General features: G+C 38.4%; 2 protein-coding genes across 17 annotated transcripts in view; one reads left to right on the top strand and one right to left on the bottom strand.

The window, feature by feature from the left end:
• Positions 1–21,578, bottom strand: part of HEXD (hexosaminidase D) — a 55,065-nt gene extending 33,487 nt beyond the window's left edge. For 2 of the 9 annotated variants that reach the window (XM_074265013.1, XM_074265004.1), the window contains exons 1-3: positions 13,303–13,480; positions 11,092–11,219; positions 714–859 (exon numbers count right to left, since the gene is read on the bottom strand). In XM_074265013.1, coding sequence (XP_074121114.1) covers positions 714–797 — 84 coding nt within the window. In that variant the 5' untranslated portion in view covers positions 798–859; positions 11,092–11,219; positions 13,303–13,480. Of the gene's footprint in view, positions 1–713; positions 860–11,091; positions 11,220–13,302; positions 13,733–21,520 lie in introns of those variants that run through there. The other 7 variants (XM_074265005.1, XM_074265006.1, XM_074265008.1 and 4 more) reach the window with 7 other exon arrangements.
• The window catches only part of OGFOD3 (2-oxoglutarate and iron dependent oxygenase domain containing 3), a 238,297-nt gene continuing 229,403 nt past the window's right edge, over positions 13,482–22,375 (top strand). For 7 of the 8 annotated variants that reach the window (XR_012481624.1, XR_012481625.1, XM_074265028.1 and 4 more), the window contains exon 1: positions 13,825–14,014. Coding sequence is in view for 6 of the 8 variants with exons in the window: in XM_074265028.1 (XP_074121129.1) it covers positions 13,926–14,014 (89 nt within the window). In the remaining 2 variants the exon portion in view is untranslated. Of the gene's footprint in view, positions 14,015–22,375 lie in introns of all 8 variants that reach the window. The other variant, XM_074265025.1, reaches the window with a different exon arrangement.

The raw sequence follows: 22,375 nt of genomic DNA, 5'->3' as shown, positions 1-22,375 counted from the left end.
TTATAATTGCATACACTCTTTTATTTACTGGACTGTCTGGCTCAAAATAATAATAAAATCAATTTTCTCCATGTATGTTGATTAATATTGGCAGGAAGACTATAAAACATGTTGAGTGGTAAGGGAAATCCAACCTCAGATTACTAAATGAACAAAAAAGACATCATTTAATATAGAACAGGCTTAATCTACTGGGGAAAGTATTGAATTGAGAGTCAATGGAACCATCACTTTATTGTGTAAGCTTTATTCAGTCTGTTAGATCTTTTGGATGGACCTACAGGTTTATAAAAACCTGGTTTTTTGTTTGTTTTTTTTTTAAAGGCTGGAGTTGGACTAGACCTCTAATATTTCCTTCCATATTTAAATTTGTGATCTTAAAAAACAAGTATTTTAAAATTTAACTCTTTCTTCATGTTTCTCTGAACATCATTTTAGCTTGGTCTGACCAGTTTTCTTAGAACTGATCCCTTAGTATTCTTCAAGTACAATATCTAGCATACATCAAAGAACATAATAAATAAATGAAAACTGAGGGTCATGAGACAAATCCATTTTACACCAAAGACTAGAAATACACTGAGGCACTAGACTGATTCAGAGAAAGTGCAATAATAATTCTAAATTAAAACTTCTGCAAAATAAAAAAAGCTAACATTAAAGTGTTACTACAAAGTAAAAGAATAAGCCTTAGAGACAAATGCAATCCTTACCTCTGCCAGGTATGAGACCTTGGGAGGAGCTCCTTTAAGGTCCAAATGTACCAACTGCATTCTGAATGGTGAAAAGCCTGACATTTCAGCATTTATTAATGCCTTTTTTTTTTTTTTAATAGTCAAGATAACTAGTGTGGCCTCTTCTACCAAAAGAAGAAATAAAAATTATAATTAGATTTCTTGGCATCTCTGTTAATTCTTATATTGCCTGTAGTTATACTCTATTCTTTAAGATTGTAGTGTCCAAGATTTTTGTGGCTGTGAGGAATGGAGTGGAAAGATGGGTCATATTTTACCCTCTCCACAACAGTAAATCATATCTTTAACACAACTACAACTACCCTTTACCCCTTACAAACTATTAGCTACATCACATCCCAGTCAGGCCCCTAAGAGCAATTATACTTTAATCCCAACTCAGATGTTACAGTAATATCTCTGCAAACACCCTTGGAAATCCCCTTCCTTTACTTTAGCATATCCAGTTAGAGAAAACAAGGTCAAAATAGGTAGTAGTCCATTGCTTGTTTCAGCTTCCTCATGTCAGAAATTGAAGAATATTCATCATCTCAAAGGGAATAAAAAAAGACTTCAAACTAATTTCCAAATCTTAATATAGTAATTAGAGTTAGGTGAAACCAGGAGAAAAAATGTAAAAAAAATTATTAAAACAGGTTTGGGATTGAACTGAAAATTTATTGGTAGAAAAATTATGAAATATAGGGGGGGATGAGAATAAGCATTTAATAGTGCTTATTATGTACCAGGCTGTGCTAAGCACTTTTTATAAATATTAACTCATTTGAATTTTATAACAATCCTGGGAGGTAGATGTTATTATATCTATTTTACATATGAGGAAACTGAGGTAAACAGGGATTAACTGATTAGCTCAGGTCACACAGCTAGTAAGTTTATGAGGCTGGGATTTGAACTCAAGTCTTCCTGACTCCAAGCCCAGTGCTCTATCCACTATGCTACTAGATACCTTATGAAGATTTGTATATTTTGTTTAGGTTAATATTAGAGTTAATTCACATTCCCTGATTTTATGGCAGCAAGAAAGCAGGGAAGATAAAGTTCTAGAACATAACTGTGCTGGGCAAGGAAGCAGTCTGGAAAAATAAGTAAACAAGCAAATAAACAAAACCAACACAACAAAATCCAATAATCATTTGGAAAATGGATAATCTAAGGTTTATAAATTTACTATAATGCTAAATTGAAGTAAGAAACTGGCGTGTTTTGGCAAGGTTTTTTGTACTCAAAATAAATTTTGCATGGAAACATGAAAGCATAATCCTACTAGATTTAGATAATTTTGTTTAAAAAAATCAAAACAGGCGGAGCCAAGATGGCGGAGAGGAAACACACGACTCAGTGAACGTCCTCACTCCCTCACAACCAATTAGATAAATTAAGTCTCAAAATTAGCTCAGGACTGATAGATACCACAAGGACTGGAAGCACGACTTACCAGCTGAAGAGAATCTGGAGTTTCAACAGGAAAGGTCAGTTCTCAGGGGAGGAATAAGAAAGACCAGCACAGACGGTGGGGTAGGGGCACACTGCGCCCATTGCGCTGGGAAGGGCTCTGGGATCAGAGAAGCCACTGAGGTAAAGGAATCTGGCACAGGCTGTTAGCTCTTCTCTGCTAATTATTTAGCAGTTCAGAGGAGAAAGCCAAAATATTTTAAAACTCAAATTAGATTTTCCCCGATCTTGGGGGTGACTCAGTAGACTCGGCACCAGGGGGTGTGGCCTCAGCTACCACCTGAGAATAGTTAAGAGACTGACAAGTGGGTGGATACGGCCCAAGGCAACACACACTGCCTAGCTTAGCTGGAGGGAGTGGAACTCAGCTCCAGGAAGTCCCAGAGAAGCGGAACCTTTGAACTAGGGACCGCGGTTTCTGGCAGACACTTCCAGTTTGAGCGCAGGGGCTTCTTACGTCACCTGCTGCAGACACCCACTCCCCACCCGGACACATAGGCTGGGCTTTCTACGCCCTCGAAGCACAGTAGTGCTAATCACCTCTGAGGCGCTTCCAGGGAGGGGGTGGGGAACTCTCTCCCAGAGCTCTCTCTTAGCTCAGGCTCAGGAGCCGCTGCATCCATCCGGTCTGGGAGGAAGCTGGTAAAGAAGTAAATAATTTCCTACCCCAGAGACAGACCCCAAAAGATTTTTTTTAAGTATGAGCAAAAAAGCTAGGAAAACCATAGATTCCTTCTATACAGAGAAAGAGCGGGTGTCCAACCCCGAGGAAGTTGACAGCAGAGAATCAGATAACAACCTAAAGGGGAACGATTCCTGCCCCCCATCACATAACTCTCTCCTAGAAGAAGCTCTTAAGAAATTGAGGGAGATCGAAGAAAAATGGGGAAAAGAAAGGGAAGTTATGATAGAGAATAACAATGTCCTGAAATTGGAGTTGGAAAAAATAAAGAATTCACAGGAGATGCAGGGAAACAAAATTAGTGAATTAGAAAAGGTTAAAAAAACACAGGAAAGTAGGATTTCTGAATTGGAAAAGATAAAAAAGTCTCAAGAAAATAGAATTTCTGAATTGGAAAAAGAAAATAATTCTCAAAAAAAAAAAATTAGGGAAATGGAAAAAAACTCAATAGAGCAAAATAATTCATTTAAAAACGAAATTGGGCATTTACAAAAAGAACTAAAAACTGTGAAAGAAGAAAATAACTCCTTAAAAGTCAGGATGGAACAAATAGAAATGAATGATTCACAGAGAACCCAAGAATCAGTCAAACAAAACAAAAAAAATGAGAAGCTGGAGAACAACGTCAAATACTTACTGGGAAAATCTATAGACCTGGAAAATAGATCTAGGAGAGATAATCTGCGGATTATTGGACTTCCAGAAAACTATGACCAAAAAAAGAGCCTAGATTCTATTTTACAGGAAACTATCAAAGAGAACTGTCCAGAGATAATAGAAACAGAAGGGAAAGTAGATGTGGAAAGAATTCATCGAACTCCTTCTGAAATAGACCCTAAAAAAAGAACACCACGGAATATTGTGGCTAAGCTGCAGAATTACCACACAAAGGAGAAAATCCTGCAAGCAGCTAGAAAAAAACAATTTAAATACCAAGGTGCCACAATAAGGGTCACCCAAGATCTGGCTGCCTCCACATTAAAAGATAGAAGGGCCTGGAACCTGATATTCCGAAAGGCAAAAGATCAAGGCCTGCAACCAAGAATGAACTACCCAGCTAAGTTTAGCATCTTTTTCCATGGAAGAAGATGGTCATTCAATGAAACAGAGGAATTCTATATGTTTCTAAGAAAAAAACCAGACTTAAACAAAAAATTTGATCTACATCCACAAGACTGAAGAGAAACAGAAAAAGGTACACAGAACCCTTGAGAACTGTAACTTTGTTGTGGGTATATAAAAAATACTCAAGGATAATTTGATTTTATTGATATAAAAGAAAAAAAGGGGGGTGTGGTAAAGGGAAGGAGGTCGGTTCAGAAAAAGGGGAAGGAGTGATAAAAAGAGGGAAACTACATCCCAGGAAGAGACATAGAAAATACACCATATCTGAGGGAACTTAGTGAGGGGGAGAATCATTGTGTGAATCTTACTCTCATCAGGAGAGGCTCAAAGAGTAAATAATTAACATATTTGTTTTTCAGAGAATTTTCTCTCACCTCATTAAAAGGGGGGAGAGGAAAAGGGGAAAGGAAAAGGAGAATAAGTGAAGGGACTTGGAGGGAGGGGGGAGGGATCCTAAAAAAAAAAAAAAAAAGAGGGAGGGTTGCGCGTCACAAGGGGGGTCTGTAAATTAAATATCGGGGAGGGGGATCAGGGGGGTCAAGGGAAAAAAGTATAATCTGGGGATAATACGATGGCAGGAAATACAGAATTAGTAATTTTAACTGTAAATGTAAATGGGATGAACGATCCCATCAAACGGAGACGGATAGCAGATTGGATCAAAAAGCAGAACCCTACAATATGTTGTCTACAGGAAACACACTTAAAGCAGGGAGATACATACAGAGTAAAGGTAAAAGGTTGGAACAGAGCTTATTATGCTTCAGGTAAAGCCAAAAAAGCAGGGGTAGCTATCCTTATCTCAGATCAAGCAAAAGCAGAAGTAGATCTCGTTAAAAAAGATAAGGAAGGAAACTATATCCTGCTGAAAGGTAGCATAAATAATGAAGCCATATCAATACTAAACATATATGCACCAAGTGGTATAGCATCTAACTTTCTAAAGGAAAAGTTAAGAGAACTGCAAGAAGAAATAGACAGTAAAACTATAATAGTGGGAGATCTCAACCTTGCACTCTCAGATTTAGACAAATCAAACCACAAAACAAACAAGAAAGAAATTAAAAAAGTAAATAGAACATTAGAAAAACTAGGTATGATAGACCTTTGGAGAAAACTGAATGGCAATAGGAAGGAATATACTTTCTTCTCAGCAGTTCATGGATCCTATACAAAAATTGACCATATATTAGGACATAAAGATCTCAAAATTAAATGTAGGAAGGCAGAAATAATAAATGCCTTCTTCTCAGATCACAATGCAATAAAAGCTACATTCAGTAAAAAGTTAGGGGTAAATAGACCAAAAAGTAATTGGAAACTGAATAATCTCATCTTAAAGAATGACTGGGTGAAAGAGCAAATTATAGAAACAATTAACAATTTCATCCAAGATAATGATAATGATGAGACATCATATCAAAATCTTTGGGATGCAGCTAAAGCGGTAATAAGTGGAAATTTTATATCTTTAGAGGCTTATTTGAAGAAAATTGAGAAAGAGAAGATTAACGAATTGGGCTTACAACTTAAAAGGCTAGAAAAAGACCAAATTATAAACCCCCAACCAAAAATTAAACTCGAAATACAAAAATTAAAAGGAGAAATCAATAAAATTGAAAGTAAAAAAACTATTGAATTAATAAATAAAACCAAGAGTTGGTTTTATGAAAAAGCCAATAAAATAGATAAACCTTTGGTAAATTTGATCAAAAAAAAGAAAGAGGAAAATCAAATTGATAGTCTTACAAATGAAAAGGGGGATCTTTCCACCAATGAAGAGGAAATTAGAGAAATAATAAGGAGTTACTTTGCCCAACTTTATGCCAATAAATTTGATAACTTAAGTGAAATGGATGACTTTCTCCAAAAATATAGGCTCCCTAGATTAACAGAGGAGGAGATAAATTGCTTAAATAGTCCCATTTCAGAAAAAGAAATAGAACAAGCTATTAATCAACTCCCCAGGAAAAAATCCCCAGGGCCAGATGGATTCACATGTGAATTCTACCAAACATTTAAAGAACAATTAGCCCCAATGTTATATAAATTATTTGAAAAAATAGGGGATGAAGGAGTCCTACCAAACTCCTTTTATGACACAGACATGGTACTGATACCTAAACCTGGTAGATCGAAAACTGAGAAAGAAAATTATAGACCAATCTCCTTAATGAATATTGATGCTAAAATCTTAAATAAGATATTAGCAAAAAGACTTCAGAAAATCATCTCCAAGATAATACACTATGATCAAGTAGGATTTATTCCAGGAATGCAGGGCTGGTTTAATATTAGGAAAACTATTAATATAATTGACCATATTAATAATCAAATTAATAAGAACCATATGATCATCTCAATAGATGCAGAAAAAGCATTTGACAAAATCCAACATCCATTCCTACTAAAAACTCTTGAGAGTATAGGAATAAATGGATTATTCCTTAGAATAATCAGGAGTATATATTTAAGACTGTCAGTAAGCATAATATGCAATAGAAATAAACTGCAACCTTTCCCAGTAAGATCAGGAGTGAAACAAGGTTGCCCACTATCACCATTACTATTCAATATAGTACTAGAAACGCTAGCCTCGGCAATAAGAGCCGAGAAAGAGATTCAAGGAATTAGAGTAGGAAATGAGGAAATCAAACTATCACTTTTTGCAGATGACATGATGGTATACTTAGAGAACCCCAAAGACTCTGCTAAAAAGCTACTAGAAATAATTCAAAATTTCAGCAAAGTGGCAGGATACAAAATAAATCCACATAAATCCTCGGCATTTTTATATATCACTAACAAAATGCAACAGCAAGAGATACAAAGAGAAATTCCATTCCAAACAAATGTTGAGAGTATAAAATATTTGGGAATCCATCTACCAAAGAAAAGTCAGGAATTATATGAGAAAAATTACAAAACACTTGCCACAAAAATAAAATCAGATTTAAATAATTGGAAAGACATTCAGTGCTCTTGGATAGGCCGAGCGAATATAATAAAGATGACAATACTCCCCAAACTAATCTATTTATTTAGTGCTATACCAATCAGACTCCCAAGAAACTATTTTAATGACCTAGAAAAAATAACAACAAAATTCATATGGAAGAATAAAAGGTCAAGAATTGCAAGGGAGCTAATGAAAAAAAACTCAGAGGAAGGTGGTCTAAGTGTACCTGATCTAAAGCTATATTATATAGCAGCAGTCACCAAAACCATTTGGTATTGGCTACGAAATAGACCGGTAGATCAGTGGAACAGATTAGATACAAAGGACAAAAAAGGGTACATCTATAGCAATCTAATCTTTGACAAACCCAAAGATTCCAACATTAGGGATAAAAATTCATTATTCGGAAAAAACTGTTGGGAAAACTGGAAATTAGTATGGCAGAAATTAGATATGGATCCACACTTAACACCATATACCAAGATAAGATCAAAATGGATCCATGATTTAGGCATAAAAAGGGAGATAATAAATAGATTAGAGGAACAGAGGATAATCTACCTCTCAGACTTGTGGAGGAGGAAGGAATTTATGACCAGAGGAGAACTAGAGATCATTATTGATCACAAAATAGAAGATTTTGATTACATCAAACTAAAAAGTTTCTGTACAAATAATACTAATGCAAAGAAGATTAGAAGGGAAGTAACAAATTGGGAAAATATTTTTAAAAACAAAGGTTCTGACAAAGGTCTCATTTCCAAAATATATAGAGAACTGACCCTAATTTATAAGAAACCGAACCATTCTCCAATTGATAAATGGTCAAAGGATATGAACAGACAATTCTCAGAGGAAGAAATTGAAACTATATCCACTCACATGAGTGTTCCAAATCACTACTGATCAGAGAAATGCAAATTAAGACCACTCTGAGATACCACTACACACCTGTCAGATTGGCTAAGATGACAGGAACAAATAATGACAAATGTTGGAGGGGATGTGGGGAAACTGGGACACTAATACATTGCTGGTGAAGTTGTGAAAGAATCCAGCCATTCTGGAGAGCAATCTGGAATTATGCCCAAAAAGTTATCAAACTGTGCATACCCTTTGACCCAGCAGCGCTACTACTGGGATTATATCCCAAAGAAATACTAAAGAGCGGAAAGAGACATATATGTGCCAAAATGTTTGTGGCAGCTCTTTTTGTTGTAGCTAGAAACTGGAGGATGAATGGATGCCCATCAGTTGGAGAATGGTTGGGTAAATTGTGGTATATGAAGGTTATGGAATATTATTGCTCGGTAAGAAATGACCAGCAGGAGGAATATAGAGAGGCCTGGAGAGACTTAAATCAACTGATGCTGAGTGAAATGAGCAGAACCAGAAGATCACTGTACACTTCAACAACAATACTGTATGAGGATGTATTCTGATGGAAGTGGAAATCTTCAACATAAAGAAGATCCAACTCACTTCCAGTTGATCAATGATGGACAGAGGTAGCTGCACCCAGAGAAGAAACACTGGGAGGGGAATGAAAATTGTTAGCACTAATATCTGTCTGCCCAGGTTGCATGTACCTTCGGATTCTAATGTTTATTGTGTAACAAGAAAATGATATTCGCACACATGTATTGTACCTAGACTATAATGTAACACATGTAAAATGTATGGTATTGCCTGTCGTCGGGGGGAGGGAATAGAGGGAGGGGGGGTAAATTGGAAAAATGAATACAAGGGATAATATTATAAAATATATATATATATATATATATATATATATATATATATATATAATAAAAAAAAAATAAAAAAATAAAAAAATCAAAAAATCAAAACAAAAGTTCCCATTAAATCACTCAGGATACAGTAAAACAACAGAACAGCTTTATAGAATGAATATCATGAAGCATGTACAAATACACGGATCACTGGTAAATATCTGGTAGAGACAACCTTGACAAATTGAAGTTGTCTTAAATGTTGACTTTCTTTAAAACTTTATAAACTACTTCCACCTAACTGTGGTCTTGGACAGATAGGTTCAACAAAACTTTAAAGAAGGAACCCTCTTCATCAGTACAGAAATTCTATTATAACCTCCATATACATTCTGAATTCCTACTTCCTGCTTTCCTAAAGACCACTTCTGTCTATACTGCTTTTCTAACAGTAGCAATATGAAGAAATTAAGTGCAAAAGCAGCATTTAATTAATTATTTACTATGTGCTAAATTCTGGACTTAAAATAAGCAAAAATAGTTTCAGCCCCCAAAGAGCTTACATGCTCCTGGAGGAAGATAATACATATAAGGCAGCTAAAAAGGGAAGAGGGCATGTATTAAAACTGGAACATGGTGGTGAAGTCCAGAGAACTATGTAGCCTTTGCTCAAAATAGAGGTTCTTGGAGTAACTCACTAATTGGAGATGAGAACAGTGGAAACATGGTCTGAACTGATAAAGCACATTTGGTATGGACCCTTCCTCAAAAAAGGAAGATATGAAAATGTAAGAATTTTACAATCAGCAGGCATAATCAGTTTATTAACATAGGCTACTGTGAAAACAAAATAAAAAGGAAACAGAAAGAAGTTAGATTTTTTCAGTTATGCTGATAATTCTTCAGCATTGAAAAATATGACCATGTATTCCATACATGGTCATTTTTCCCCCCAAAAAATTCCAAGCATAATCTATTTATTAATAAAGATAGCAATTACCAATAAATGTGATCACTGGTCACTTGAACTGACAAGATATTGTCTTTTCTTTTCTTTTCTTTTTTTTTTAAAGAGTAAAAAACGCTAAATTGTAATCTACTCTCAGTTCTAACAGTCCTCTCTCTGGGTATAGATGGCTCTCATCATCACAAGATCATTCGAACAGGCCTGAAATCACCTCATTGTTGAAAAGAGCCACATCCATCAGAATTGATCATTATATAATCTTCTTGTTGCCGTGTACAATGATTTCCTGGTTCTGCTCATTTCACTTATATAGCTAATGTAATGAAGTTTGGATTTACTCTCCTTATTCTTCCAGAAAATGACTGAAGCTCTATAGGGGAAATATGTCCATCCTTTAAGGCTTAGTAGCCTTAAGCGTTAACTTGATAGTCCATCACTTTAACTATGCAAAGAAACAGAAATTTCTGAAAGAACAGCAAGACCTTATATAGCTTTTACATAGTTCCTTCTATTGGCCTGGCCTACCTGGGATAAAAGTGAAATGTCATTCCAGCTAGTTCTTTCTATCTCCCTGAATCTTACGCAATATAAGTGCCTCTTCTCCCTCCTCAAACTTCTTTTCACTACACATAGCTGCTCAAAAAGCTATATAGAGCTACTCAAAGCTCTAAGAGAATTCCACTCTACTAACATTGATAATCTACTTGAACTCATTTCTCTATAATTAACAAATTCCTACCTGACAAAATCCTCCCAATTCCAGTGATTCTAGCTACCTCCCCCTCCCCCCGCAATTCCCATTAGGTTAAACCTGTTCTTTGATCCCAATTGTCCATTCCCTTATTCCCATTTCTTTCAACCTTCTCCAATCTACCTGTTGCATTCTAACCACCTCTTCTACATGCCTCTTCTGGCATTTCCCTCCCAATAGGTAACAAAATTGCTCTCAGCTTAAACTGTTTCTTTTTCATTTTTATCTCTGGGATCTTGGCTCCCTCCTAATGACATAGCCTCCTTGGACAACCTCTTTAGTACTGGTGGCAGTTTTACTATAACTCTGACTCATTAGTTGGATTGGGGGAAATAAAACAAGTTGAAACCTCACTCTCCCATATCCAAATTACCATAACATGTTATACCTCTTACATTACACATTGAAATGTAGTTATATGTGTACATATTTATCTTCTTCAAGGAGGCAGAGGCTGACTTATTTTCAGAACATCTTATTCCTTCCCAGATTGTAGGCTCACTATATAAGCACACAGGTATCTACATACACACCCGGTTTTTGTCACCATACATCGATATATGATTTACAGACATATTGGGTTTAGGGATAAGGATTTGACTAGTAATTTCATTGACAGAGAAATTCCCAGATGAGAAAACTCCTTTAATCAAGGCAGGGAGAGCACCTTCTCTGCAATTTACTTTCAGAGAGCTGTCTAGACTGGAGCACTGAGATGACTTATTTGTCCAAGGCCATAGAGTCTGGCTCCAAAGTCAGCTTTCTAGCTTTCTGTCCATTATCCTCAGATTGTCTCTAGAGGTTATCATACATCAAAACAAATAGGTAGAAATATACAAACATTATATATATTAACAAATTTACATTCATAATTACAATTAGTCAGTTGGTCAATAAACATTCCAGGCACTAAGTCCTGGGGATACAAAGGGGCAAAACACAGTTCCTGCTTTTAATGATTCAGTCTAATGGGGAAGACAATAAGCAAACACCTAAGTGCAAACTATATACAGGATAAACAGGAAATTATAATTAAGAAAAGAGAGATTCTAGAATTAGGAGGGATTAGAAAAAGGCTTCCTTGTAGAAGACAGGATTTTAGTTGGTACTTGAAGGAAACCAGGGAAGCTAATAGGCTGAGATGAAGAAAGAACATTTCTGCTATTGAGGACAGCCAGAAAAACTGTTTGGGGACAAGAGTTGGAATATCTTGTTCATGGAACAGAAAAAATGCCAGTCACTGGATTGAAGAGTATGTTGTAGGGCATAAGGTGTAAGAAGACTAGAAAATATGTGCATGTGTAGGGGTGGAGGATGGGAGCCTATTTGTTTATGAATCCTCAAACAGAGGATTTTGTATTGGCAACTAGGTAGCTCAGAGGATAGATATTTGAGATTTCAGTTAAGAAGATCTGAGTTTAAATTTGACCTCAGATTCTTATTAGTTAAGTGACTAGTAAGTCACTTAATCCTGTTTGCCTCAGTTTCCTCATGTGCAAAACAAGAGGAAATGGTAAACCACTGCTGTTTTCCACGCAGTTATTGACATGCCAGGATCTACTCGGTGAGAAAGAGCTGGATTTGACTGAAAAACAACTTGGGAGTCTCTGGATTTTACTGACAAGGAGAATGACATAGTTAGATGGGTGCTTTAGGAAAAACTGCATGGAAGATGGCGTGAAGTGGGGAGAGACTTGAGGGAGGCTGGCTGTTGCAATGATCCAATAGGGAGGTGATAAGAGCTTGCACCAGGGGGTAGTAGTATCAGAGGAGAGAAAAGGAGCATATTAGAGAGATGTTGAAAAGAGAAATCAACAGGTCTTGGCAACATTAGATATGGGGCTGCAGAAAGATAGTGAAGATTTGAAGTTGACACCTAGGTTTTGACTCTGACAGACTGGGAGGATGCTATTGTTCACAAGGTTTAGGAGGAAAGTTACTAAGAATCTGGTCAATTTTTACCACGGACAACATTTTTTTTTTCCCAATCAAGGAAATAATAGAAATAATCCTTAAAGGGGCTTACTTAACCTATTTAAACAAAACAATTTAAAATGTTTTAGCATATTAGTGACTAGAAGAATTCAAATCCTGCCCTAGACTTCAAGTAGACCCGCAAACCAAGGCATATCATCTTCCCTCCCTGAACCTGTTTCCCATCTACAAAACGAGCTTAATTATATTAATAATATACCTCCCAAGGTTTAGAGGATCAAATAAAATAACGTACTTAAAGCGTTTTGCAAACTTGAAAGAACTTTATAAGTGTAAGCTATTATTGTACAGTGATTTCTTAAAATAAGGGGCTTTTTTTTAGTGTTTACTCCAATCAACTCCCCAGGGGAAGCTTCTGCTGAGAAAGGAAAATAAAATAAGCAGATACACAGGACAATAAACTACAAAACAATCTCCACTAGACTTCGGGCTAGGAGTCTGCATCAAAATGGGGACTAGGCAGGCATGGCTGATCCTTGTATTCATAAAAGAAAAAACCTATCCTCAAAGTTCAGAATTAAAATTATTTTGTCATAATTGATTTTTTTAAAGGGCTAGATATAGGTACCTGGTTTGGAAACTTCTTAGACACTCAAGGTTTTCTGCATAATTCTATATTTGAACTATATGCCAAGGAAAAAAATCGCTCCTTCCGTCCTCCCTTCCCCACTCATTCATTCCCCGATCCCTCCCTACCCTTATTCTACCTGGATGGCAAGGAAGCCAATATTGCGGGATAGAAGAGTATGTGGTGGGATACGTGACGTATAAGAGGACTGGAAGCTGGGGAGCAAGGTAAGAATGGTCTTTGAAAATCCCAGGAAAAGGGGATTTCTTCCTAGAACACAACCGAGAAAGGGAAAAGGGAAAAGGGAAAAACTACCTTGACTTGAGGTATTTGCAATTAACAGCGTAGATTCAGCTCTAAGAGTACGGACCCGAGTAATCCGGTCCAGAAGATTGCCCGCCCCACCTACACTCAGAGAACAGAAGCAACGAGAAAACGAAGGGGGAAGGGAGGGGCGCTCACATTTGCTCGTGGGCGGGGCTGGACGTACTTTTCAAAGCCTTCCCGGCAACAAGAGTTGGGGTCCGAGAGACCCGGGATCCACCCCAGAGTGAGCCCAGGCAGTAAGAAGACAACTCAAGTTCAATGCAGTCGCATATCCTTTCTTCACACAAGTAACATCAGTCTCCAAACACCCAGGCTGTCTGCCCAGGCCGAGAAGAAGGAGCCGTCAAAAAACTCCGTAAACTTCTGGGAGAGGCACTCTCTCAGCTCTTCTGCCCACAACCAGCTGGCGTACCTACCCGGCCCAGCCCTTCGGTCCCCGCTACGTCAGAGATTGCTCTGTCCTAGGCCTCCAGACCTGAGAGCCGATGGCCGATCGCATCGTTCTGAGTTCACCCTCTAAAGTGTCTGTGCACCGGACTCCTGAGCCGCCTTCCTGGGGAGGCGTAACTGAAACTCGCAGTCCCTCCCCCTCTTAGACTGGTGGCTGTGCCATGGCACCTCTACGGCGCGGTGGGGCTAAAGGGAGTCAAGGCGGCACGTCGGCAGGGGCAGAGTTGGCACAATCGCGGCGTCTGGACAGGTAGCGGCGATGGTGGCGGTGCCAGGGCTGGAGGGAAGAGGGAGAAAATAAAGGAAGGACTGGACATGGGGAAACTTGGCTCGGTTTGGTCTTTGGCCATTTCCTTGTATTGACCGGGAGTGGAAAAAGAATCCACTATGGTTTTTCGCCATCTAAAGCTCTTCTTTTTATCTTTATTAAAATAGTTGTGGGAAAGCTGGGCTAAGCTAATTCCTTCTCCAGTACTTCTGCTGGAGCCTTCTGTCATGCTGTTTTTATGGAGTTATACTTAGGAAGCATTCTGTATAAGTTTACTGATTGATTGATGGATGACGATTTTAAAATGGTGGCTAATGGGCAGCCTGGTGGCACAATGGATAGAGCCCTTTGAAGTCAGGAAGACCCAAATTCAAATTTTGGCCTCAGGACTAGCTGTATGATCCTGGGCAAATCACTTAATCCTATTTGCCTTAGTTTCCTCATCTGTAAAATAAACTGGAGAAGGAAATGGCAAGCCATTCCAGTATCTTTGCCAAGAAAACCCCCAAAGAAGTCAGGAAGGCACAACTGTAATAACAGAACAGCAAGAATACAGGCATAAAATAAAAGTATCTTTGCTTGCCATGATGTTAGGTACAGATTGTTTAATTCTGGAAGGAAAGTCTATGATGTGTTCCTATTGCTTTGGGGGGAGGGAAGGTTATTGAATGCTTTGTTATTCTAGAATTTCAGGGACAACTCAAGCTGGGGACCTGCAAGCTTTCAGAATTCCCAAAGTGGTCTGATCCAGGGTAAACTCCTTTGTCTGAGTTTTTGGGCATGTTCCTGATCTGGTTTTGTATTGAACTGGACTTAGCTTACCAAAGCAATCTGTAAGCTCTTGATTCAGTAACAACTTCATCTTCACATTTCATCTGGAGTTCTGGCCCTAGTTATTCCTCTGCAGGATTCAGAGTAGATTAAAAACTAAGACTGAGATCCTGCTCTTCTGGGTCTGGGCCTCACAGCTGCTGCTGATTAGTGAATTTGTTCCTCTCCTATTGTTTTTCATTCTTTTGAATTTTTTTTTTTTGGTGACTTATGGAAATATTAATTTCCAGTTGACCAATTCTAATTTTTAAGGAGATATATTCTTTAGTATTTTTGTGCCTTTTTTTTTTTTTTCTTGCTTTGCTCTTATTTAGTTTCCCAGTTCTTCTTTTATGGTTTTTGTTTGATTTTTTTTTTTTTTTTTGAGGCAGTGGGGTTAAGTGACTTTTCCAAGATCATATAGTTAGTAAATATCAAAGGTCTGAGGCCTGATTTGAACTCAGGTGCTTCTGATTCCAGTTTTCTGATGCTCTCTTTATTTGATTTTTAAAAATAATTTTTTTGCTATATAAACCTCTTGTTTTAGCTCTTTTAGTAATTCCTGTTAGACTTGTGTCTAATCTGCATTTTTCCTTTGTGACTTTACTTGTAAATGTTTTCTAGTTATTGTCTTCTTCTGAATTTATATCTTGAACTTCCTTGTCATTGTAGTAACTTTTTATGATTTTTAAAAATTTTATAGCCTATTTCTTGACTTTTGACTTATTAGAATTGGGCGTTGCTCACTTCTGGGAATGGGGGAAATGTTTAGTCTGAGCTGTCTTTTATAGCTTTCATTAATCATTAAGTGCTTTTAGGTCAGCAGAGCTTTCCTCCTGTCTTCTTAAGATGCCCTGGGCTGGAAAAATGACTCATTTTTTTTTTTCCCTTGATTTCCTCAGTCAGAATTTGACTTTTTTTTTTTTTTTTTTTTTTTTTTTTTAATACAAAGCTGCCAGGTAACATCTGTCTCTGTCAGAATGTCCCATTATTTATTTGATTGTGTATGTGTCCAGGACCTCTGTTTGCTCTGGTGTACAATCTTTTCCTATGTTGTAGTATTCTATATGCAGCATTTCTGGCCTGGTCCTCTGTGTCTTCAGACCTTGCTATTTTCTTAAGTTGACTTTGGCTGGAAAAATAATTAATTATGACTCCTTGCTAGATTTCCCTATTAGGGTCTGGTACTTTTTAGATGTAATGGAGTTTGGAGAGGGAGCCCTGTTCACTATCTCCTGTGAATCTTCTTCCTTGGCTCTGACTTTTAAGAAAGTGATCTTTATTCAGGTTCTATTTCTTTCATAACTTTCCCCCCTTATCTTTCTAATCTCATATCTTTTTCCCCAACTACATACTGTTGAATCCAGTGTCACCAACCTCCTTGTTGTTTTCCATTTTTCTGCTCCAGGTATTTTTTCTCGTTTTTTCCCCAGGCCTGAAATAGTATCTTCTCATTTCTATTTGCTGGCTTCCCTGGTTTCCTTCAAGATTCAGATTGAGAATGGAGAACATTCCAGATATGGGGGATAGCTACTACAAAGGCTTAGGGATGCAATATGGAGTGTCTTCTGTGAGTAGCAAGTTGGCTAGTGTGATTGAATTGTAAAGAGCATAGAGGGAAGTAATATATGAGAACTTTAAAAAGATAGAAAAGGACCATGTTGTAAAGAGCTTTAAGTGCCAAAGAACCTTATATTTGGTTGTAGAGAAACAGGGAATCATTAAAATTTGTTGAATAGGAGATGTGTGTATTGGAGGGAAAAGTTGTGGGCGATTAAATAAAAGGCTAACTAGTTTTTGAATTCTCTTGTTTATGAAGTTCATTCATAGTTTATTGCATTGATCTCTCTATTATTTTAATCAATACCAAATGGTTTTGATGATTGCTGCTTTATAATATAGTTTGAAGTCTGGATGTACTATTCCTTTGTTAAAGTTATTAGTTACTTCAATTAGGTTTTTTTTTTTTTTTTCTTTTCTTTTTCTGAGGCTGGGGTTAAGTGACTTGCCCAGGGTCACACAGCTAGGAAGTGTTAAGTGTCTGAGACCAGATTTGAACTCGGGTCCTCCTGAAGTCAGGGCTGGTGCTCTATCCACTGTGTCACCTAGCTGCCCCTACTTCAATTAGTTTTTAAATTGATTCTCCAAGATTTTTTAAATGTACCATCTGCAAAGAGTGATAGTTTTGTTTCCTCATTGCCTTAATTCCTTCAATTTCTTTTTATTCTCTTATGGGCATCTTTGTTTCACTCTTGATGCTGTTCTAGTAGCAGTGCAAAAAGTTGAAGTGTGAGAATCCCCTTCTGGTCGGTGTAGGTTCAATGTGTGTTAAGGACCATGCCTAAGTGTAGGGGCAGGTCAATTCTCTGAGAGCCTCCACAGCTGTGAATCATAAACTTGAAGGAATTGCAAAGCTCAGTTTACAACTTCACCACTGAATAACCCACCTCTCTATTCAAGCCTAGTCACAGCCCTTTGTGTATCTTTCTGTTGATGATTTATAGAAATAAATTAATAACACCCCAACTCCATGTGCTGCCATGTATGTTTCATCCTGGCCACATCTGAGAAAGGACTGGGCAGAGACTGGGGTACTCAAGGGCGGGAATCCAGAGGACGTAGTGGCGTTAGGTCCAGAGAAAAGTTACAACAGTCTTGGCAGTTATAGCTGCCCAGGGCCTCCAGCTGCCCTGGGAGTCAGTCTCTGGGTCCTGGCCTCCCTCTGAAGCCAGGAGACAGTTCCGCGGCCCTATCACCCCGCCAGAACCCTGGCACCCCTGGCCAGCGGAGAGACAACAGGGAGTGGAAGTCTGAGGCTAAAACTTCCAGTTGAAAAGAAAGCCAATGCCCCTAGGCCTACATTCGTGGAGTTTTAAGCCACTTAGTATCAGATCCAGATCTCCCAATTGAGTGAAAATCACTTTGAAAGCTTCCTGAATGGGCATCTGGTTGTTCAAAAGATCAATGGGGGTGGAGGATTTGCTTTAGAAAAGCCCAGTATGGGAAATATGCCTTCTTCTAAACTTTCTGGAGTCTAGGAGGCCAGGAATAAAAGGGGCAAAGTGATTATTTTGCAGATTAAAGGGGACAGAAATTCATCCCCCTCATCCTGATCTTACTCAAAAGGCTTCTAACTTTTCTTTATTACAGATGGTGCTTGCTGATTGATGGTTTTAGATAGGTGCTACTTATTTCAAAAGCTCCATTTATTCCTGTGCTTTTAGGTGCAGAGCTTTTCTCCTGTCTTCCTAAGATGCTCTGGGCTAGAAAAATGACTCACTTTTTATTCCTTTTGGTTTCCTCAGTCAGAATTTGATTTGACTTTTTTTTTTTTTTTTTTTAATACAAAGTTGCCAGGTGGCATCTGTCTCTGTCAGAGTTATTATTATTATTATTATTTGTTATTTTGTTATTGATATAGTCAGTTATGCTGGTAGTTTCCCTAATATTGAATCAATCCTACTTTTATAATATAAATCTCTCCTGGTCATACTGAAGAGGGAACCCTAAAACTCTGAAAAATCCTTAAAGGAGAAAATCTTTGACTGCCTCGGTGAGGCACAAACAGTTTCATCTTTGTTATCTGAGTGGGAATAGCTCAGTCCCAAAACCCATTGAATTCAATTCAAATTCTAACCCTGGCTAAAACCCAGCCAGGAGCCAACCTGGGACTGCACCCACAAGCCCCCTTTAGCTTGTAGTCAAAGCCCCCTATTATAAAGGAGCCAGACTGGAGCCTTCTCTTTGCAGAAGATGTAAACATGCCATCACCATGCCTGGCACCCCAAAGACTCTCTCCCCGTTGGAATGTTTCCAGTGTCCTCCTCTCTTTATCCTAATTTATTTCCTTAACCTTACTTCCAATTCCCATAATAAACTTCTTTTATCAATCTAGGTTTTCGGGTCTGTAAATTCCTTTACAGAGAACTGCTTGCGCCACCACTAGACCTCATTTTCATTTGGGGACCCCAAATCTAAACCTCATCATTTATGGTGGCCCATAGAAGACCCCCAAAACTAGACATAATTTGGTGACCAAATGGAACCTCAATTTTTTTTTTTTTTTTTTGAGCTGTTGGTGCAGTATTCTTCCAGGAAGAATATCTGCATTTCTTTTGTCTCACCCTATCTCTAAAGATAGTGTGCACCCAGACCTGGTCTGGGCTAGGAGCTTATTCCCCTGGGGGGGAATATTTGCATTTTCTGACAAAAGGCCTCCTTTTGTCTTACTCTCTGTCTCTAGAGACATCTAGACAAACCTGTGCCTCTAAAATCCTTCCTTGAGCAGATGCTTGGCTTGAGGAAACTCCCTCTGTCTAGCCCTTCTGGAGACAAAGGACCTTCTTTTGCATCTCAAGGCAGTTCTAATTTCTTTTTCTCTCATCAGAAAACCCTGCTCTCAGGCAGGGACTCTGAGACATGAGAGGAAGTGTCTCTAACATCTTATCCCAGACCAAGGAGACACATGGCTGTTTTGGGAACCCTACCCCTCTTGGGTGGGGGGTCCCAGGCCAGCAATCTCTTTGATCTGTTCTGGTGAAATAACCGGATAAACTTAAGGGGAGTGGAGTTTGAGCCCTTCTCCCACTCCACTGTTAAATACAATGGAGTTTCTAATGGTCAGACTGTAGCCACAAGGAGAAAGGTCACTGAATCGGTGTGAGCTTGGAGATATGTCTCTACCTATGGCTACTACTCCCTGGACAGGGGTGGAGCTGTCTCCTTCAGGTCTTGCTCTCCCAGCAAGATTTGGGGAGCTTGGATGAGCTATCCCACCCTCAAGTTCCAGCATGGAATTGCCAGAGGAGCCATTGATATTCGGAACAGAACGGATAAGATGGAATCTCTCCCCCACCCTCCCTCTGGCCTTTCCTCCCCCTCTCCCATGGGATGGGGATCACAGAACTCAAGGCCTTTTTCAGACCTCTCCCATATGGCTTGGCAACCTGCCATTTAAATGCTCCTATCCTGTCCCTTTCTTGGGGTACTATAAGGGGGGAGATTGGGAACTCAATCCTAATCTCTAATCTCCAGAAAAGTTTTACACTAACTTTTAAATTAACAAACTTTGACATTTTATAACGGGACTTGGTTTCCCTGATTTAGTTATCCTGCCTTAGAGCAGTGCCTCCCGTCACAGCCTTTTAACTGTAGATGCCTCAAAATTATGCTTTTATATGCTCACAAGGCTGTCTGACAAAGACAGGGGATTCCAAACTGCTTTGTTTTTTTCCTGACCTCAGGGCACTTCCTAAAATTTTCCTCACCTGCTTGTGGAGAGATAAATAGCCTAGCTATCTCCTGAAACCTGTGTATGTCTCTTTCTCCCTCTCTCACTTTCCTACCTAACTTTATAGGTGGGAACTTTTCCACTCCTAATTTTCTTAGTCCTAAGACCTTTTGCTCTTAGCACACTCTCCTATTTTTCTAGATTGGCATTCTAAGCCCCTGCCAACAATTAAAGATTTCTTTTCTAGGCTCCAACCCTGGCTAGGTTGCAGTTTCAAGAAAGACTTCTGGAATGATGGCAAGGGAATAAAATTCCAAATCAAGGCAAATTAAATCGTTGAGAGTAAAGATATCTTCTTTCTTTTCTCTTCTCATTTACTGACTGCAGGAGGAAATGGGGAGTTAGAAGGAAAGATTGAAAACTCCTTAACCCTAGGATATACTATAAGATATTTAATATGTATGGGAATACCTGCCATCTAGGGGAAGGGGTGGAGGGAAGGAGGGAAAAACTTGGAACAGAGGGAGTACAAGGGATAATGTTGTAAAAAAAAAAAAAAATTACCTATGCATATGTACTGTCAAAGAAAATGTTATAATTATAAAAATTAAAAAAAACCAAACAAACAAAAAAAGAAAACTCCTTAACCACTTTAGAACATCACTGCTCCTGATGTAATTTGGACTGACATTGGATAGTGGAAAGTGGTTGAATTATTGTGAACATTTTAACTATATCACTGTGTCTAAATAATTTTACTGTTGCCTTTGCAGGCTAGATTTGGTTATTTCTAAATGTAAGATCTTAAGAACTTGTTGGGGTGAATTACTATTAACTTGCTTGAAAGGGATCATGTGAGATCCTAATTGGGATCCTAATTGGAGAATTAGGGTCTGATTTTTCAAAATAGGAAGGGTGGCCACGTAGAATTCCCCACATGCAGTAAGTGGGTTTCAGCCTCCTTTTTGCAGAGGCTTGGCTTTGGCAAAAGATTTCAAGAGATAGGCCTGCCTTTAAGTTAATTGATCTATTTTTAATATTTGTTAAAACTGTTTAACTGTTGCTGTATGTTTGAGGGACTTTAGGAAATTTACTAATCTGTTATGTATATGAATTTTGATTCACGCTTGGGAATTATATGTGGAATGGTAATCTGATAATTTTTTTTCTGTAGAAAAAAAGGGAGGAAGGAAACTGATTGAAGCTGGTGAGGAAATTGAGAAACTGATGGTATTTTTTAAGGCACTTCTTCCCTGCCCCATATTTCATTAGTTCAGATTGAATTGGAAATTATTTAACTCCTTGCTTAAAATTTACTGGACTATGATTTGCTGGGTTATGTTATTATATTATATTATGTTATAGGCTTATTCTTGCCTAACCAATTTAATCGGTCCTTATTCCTAGACCTATCAGAGAGAAACTGGTAAATATAATATATATCTTACCTCTGTTTTGAGGTCCCCAGAATCCTCTGGCTGCTGTTTCATAGGGAAGCAGTTTATAGCTTAGACTTTATTCACATAGTTCACATCTACTCTATGACTTCCTGCACCTATCTTGGTAGTGCTCTCTCAGGCCAAACTCCAGATGTTAAGAGAGAGTGCTCTTCCTACCCAGAGCTTATGGGCAGGAAGGGTATATGACGTCACAGATACAAGCCAATCGATGATGAAGATTACATCCTGAACTTGACCGAGACTTCAGAGCAAGATCTAGGTTCCAGCCATGGGTGGAGGTCCCACCCACGAAGGAAGTCCCTAAGTACTCAACTTCTAATCACATCTGGGGATCTCAGAGACCATTGGCTCACTTATATCTCAATTGCACTTGCCTGACCTTTCTAGGACCCTTACAATGTTTTAACTTTGAAATCCCTTATTCTGCTAGAATTGCTCTGGCAGACTCAGTTTTTGGGATTATTTTTAGAAGCAACCAGAAATCAGATACCTATCCTGGGACTGGCAGTCTTTCTGATCTGTTTCTCCACTCCTATTACCCCGAGGCTGGGGTTAAGTGACTTGCCCAGGATCACACATCTAGGAAGTGTTAAGTGTCTGAGACCAGATTTGAACTTGGGTCCTCCTGAATTCAAGACTGGTGTTCTATCCACTGCGCCACCTAGCTGCCCCCACCCCAGTTCCTTAATTACTATTTCAGCATTTTGATATCAGGACTCTAATAGTTTGGGGTTGCCTGTCTTGGTCTAATTGCATAATTTGCTCAGAAATTTGTCTCCTACTAGCAGCTCCTGTTCCATAGAAAGGGGACAGTGGAGCTATCCAGGCCTCACTTTCTCCCTC

The sequence above is a fragment of the Sminthopsis crassicaudata genome, chromosome 4 (assembly GCF_048593235.1).
Source record: "Sminthopsis crassicaudata isolate SCR6 chromosome 4, ASM4859323v1, whole genome shotgun sequence".
Taxonomy (NCBI): domain Eukaryota; kingdom Metazoa; phylum Chordata; class Mammalia; order Dasyuromorphia; family Dasyuridae; genus Sminthopsis; species Sminthopsis crassicaudata.
The sequence above is the reverse complement of the archived record's forward strand: the minus strand, read 5'-3'. Positions and strand labels throughout refer to the sequence as shown.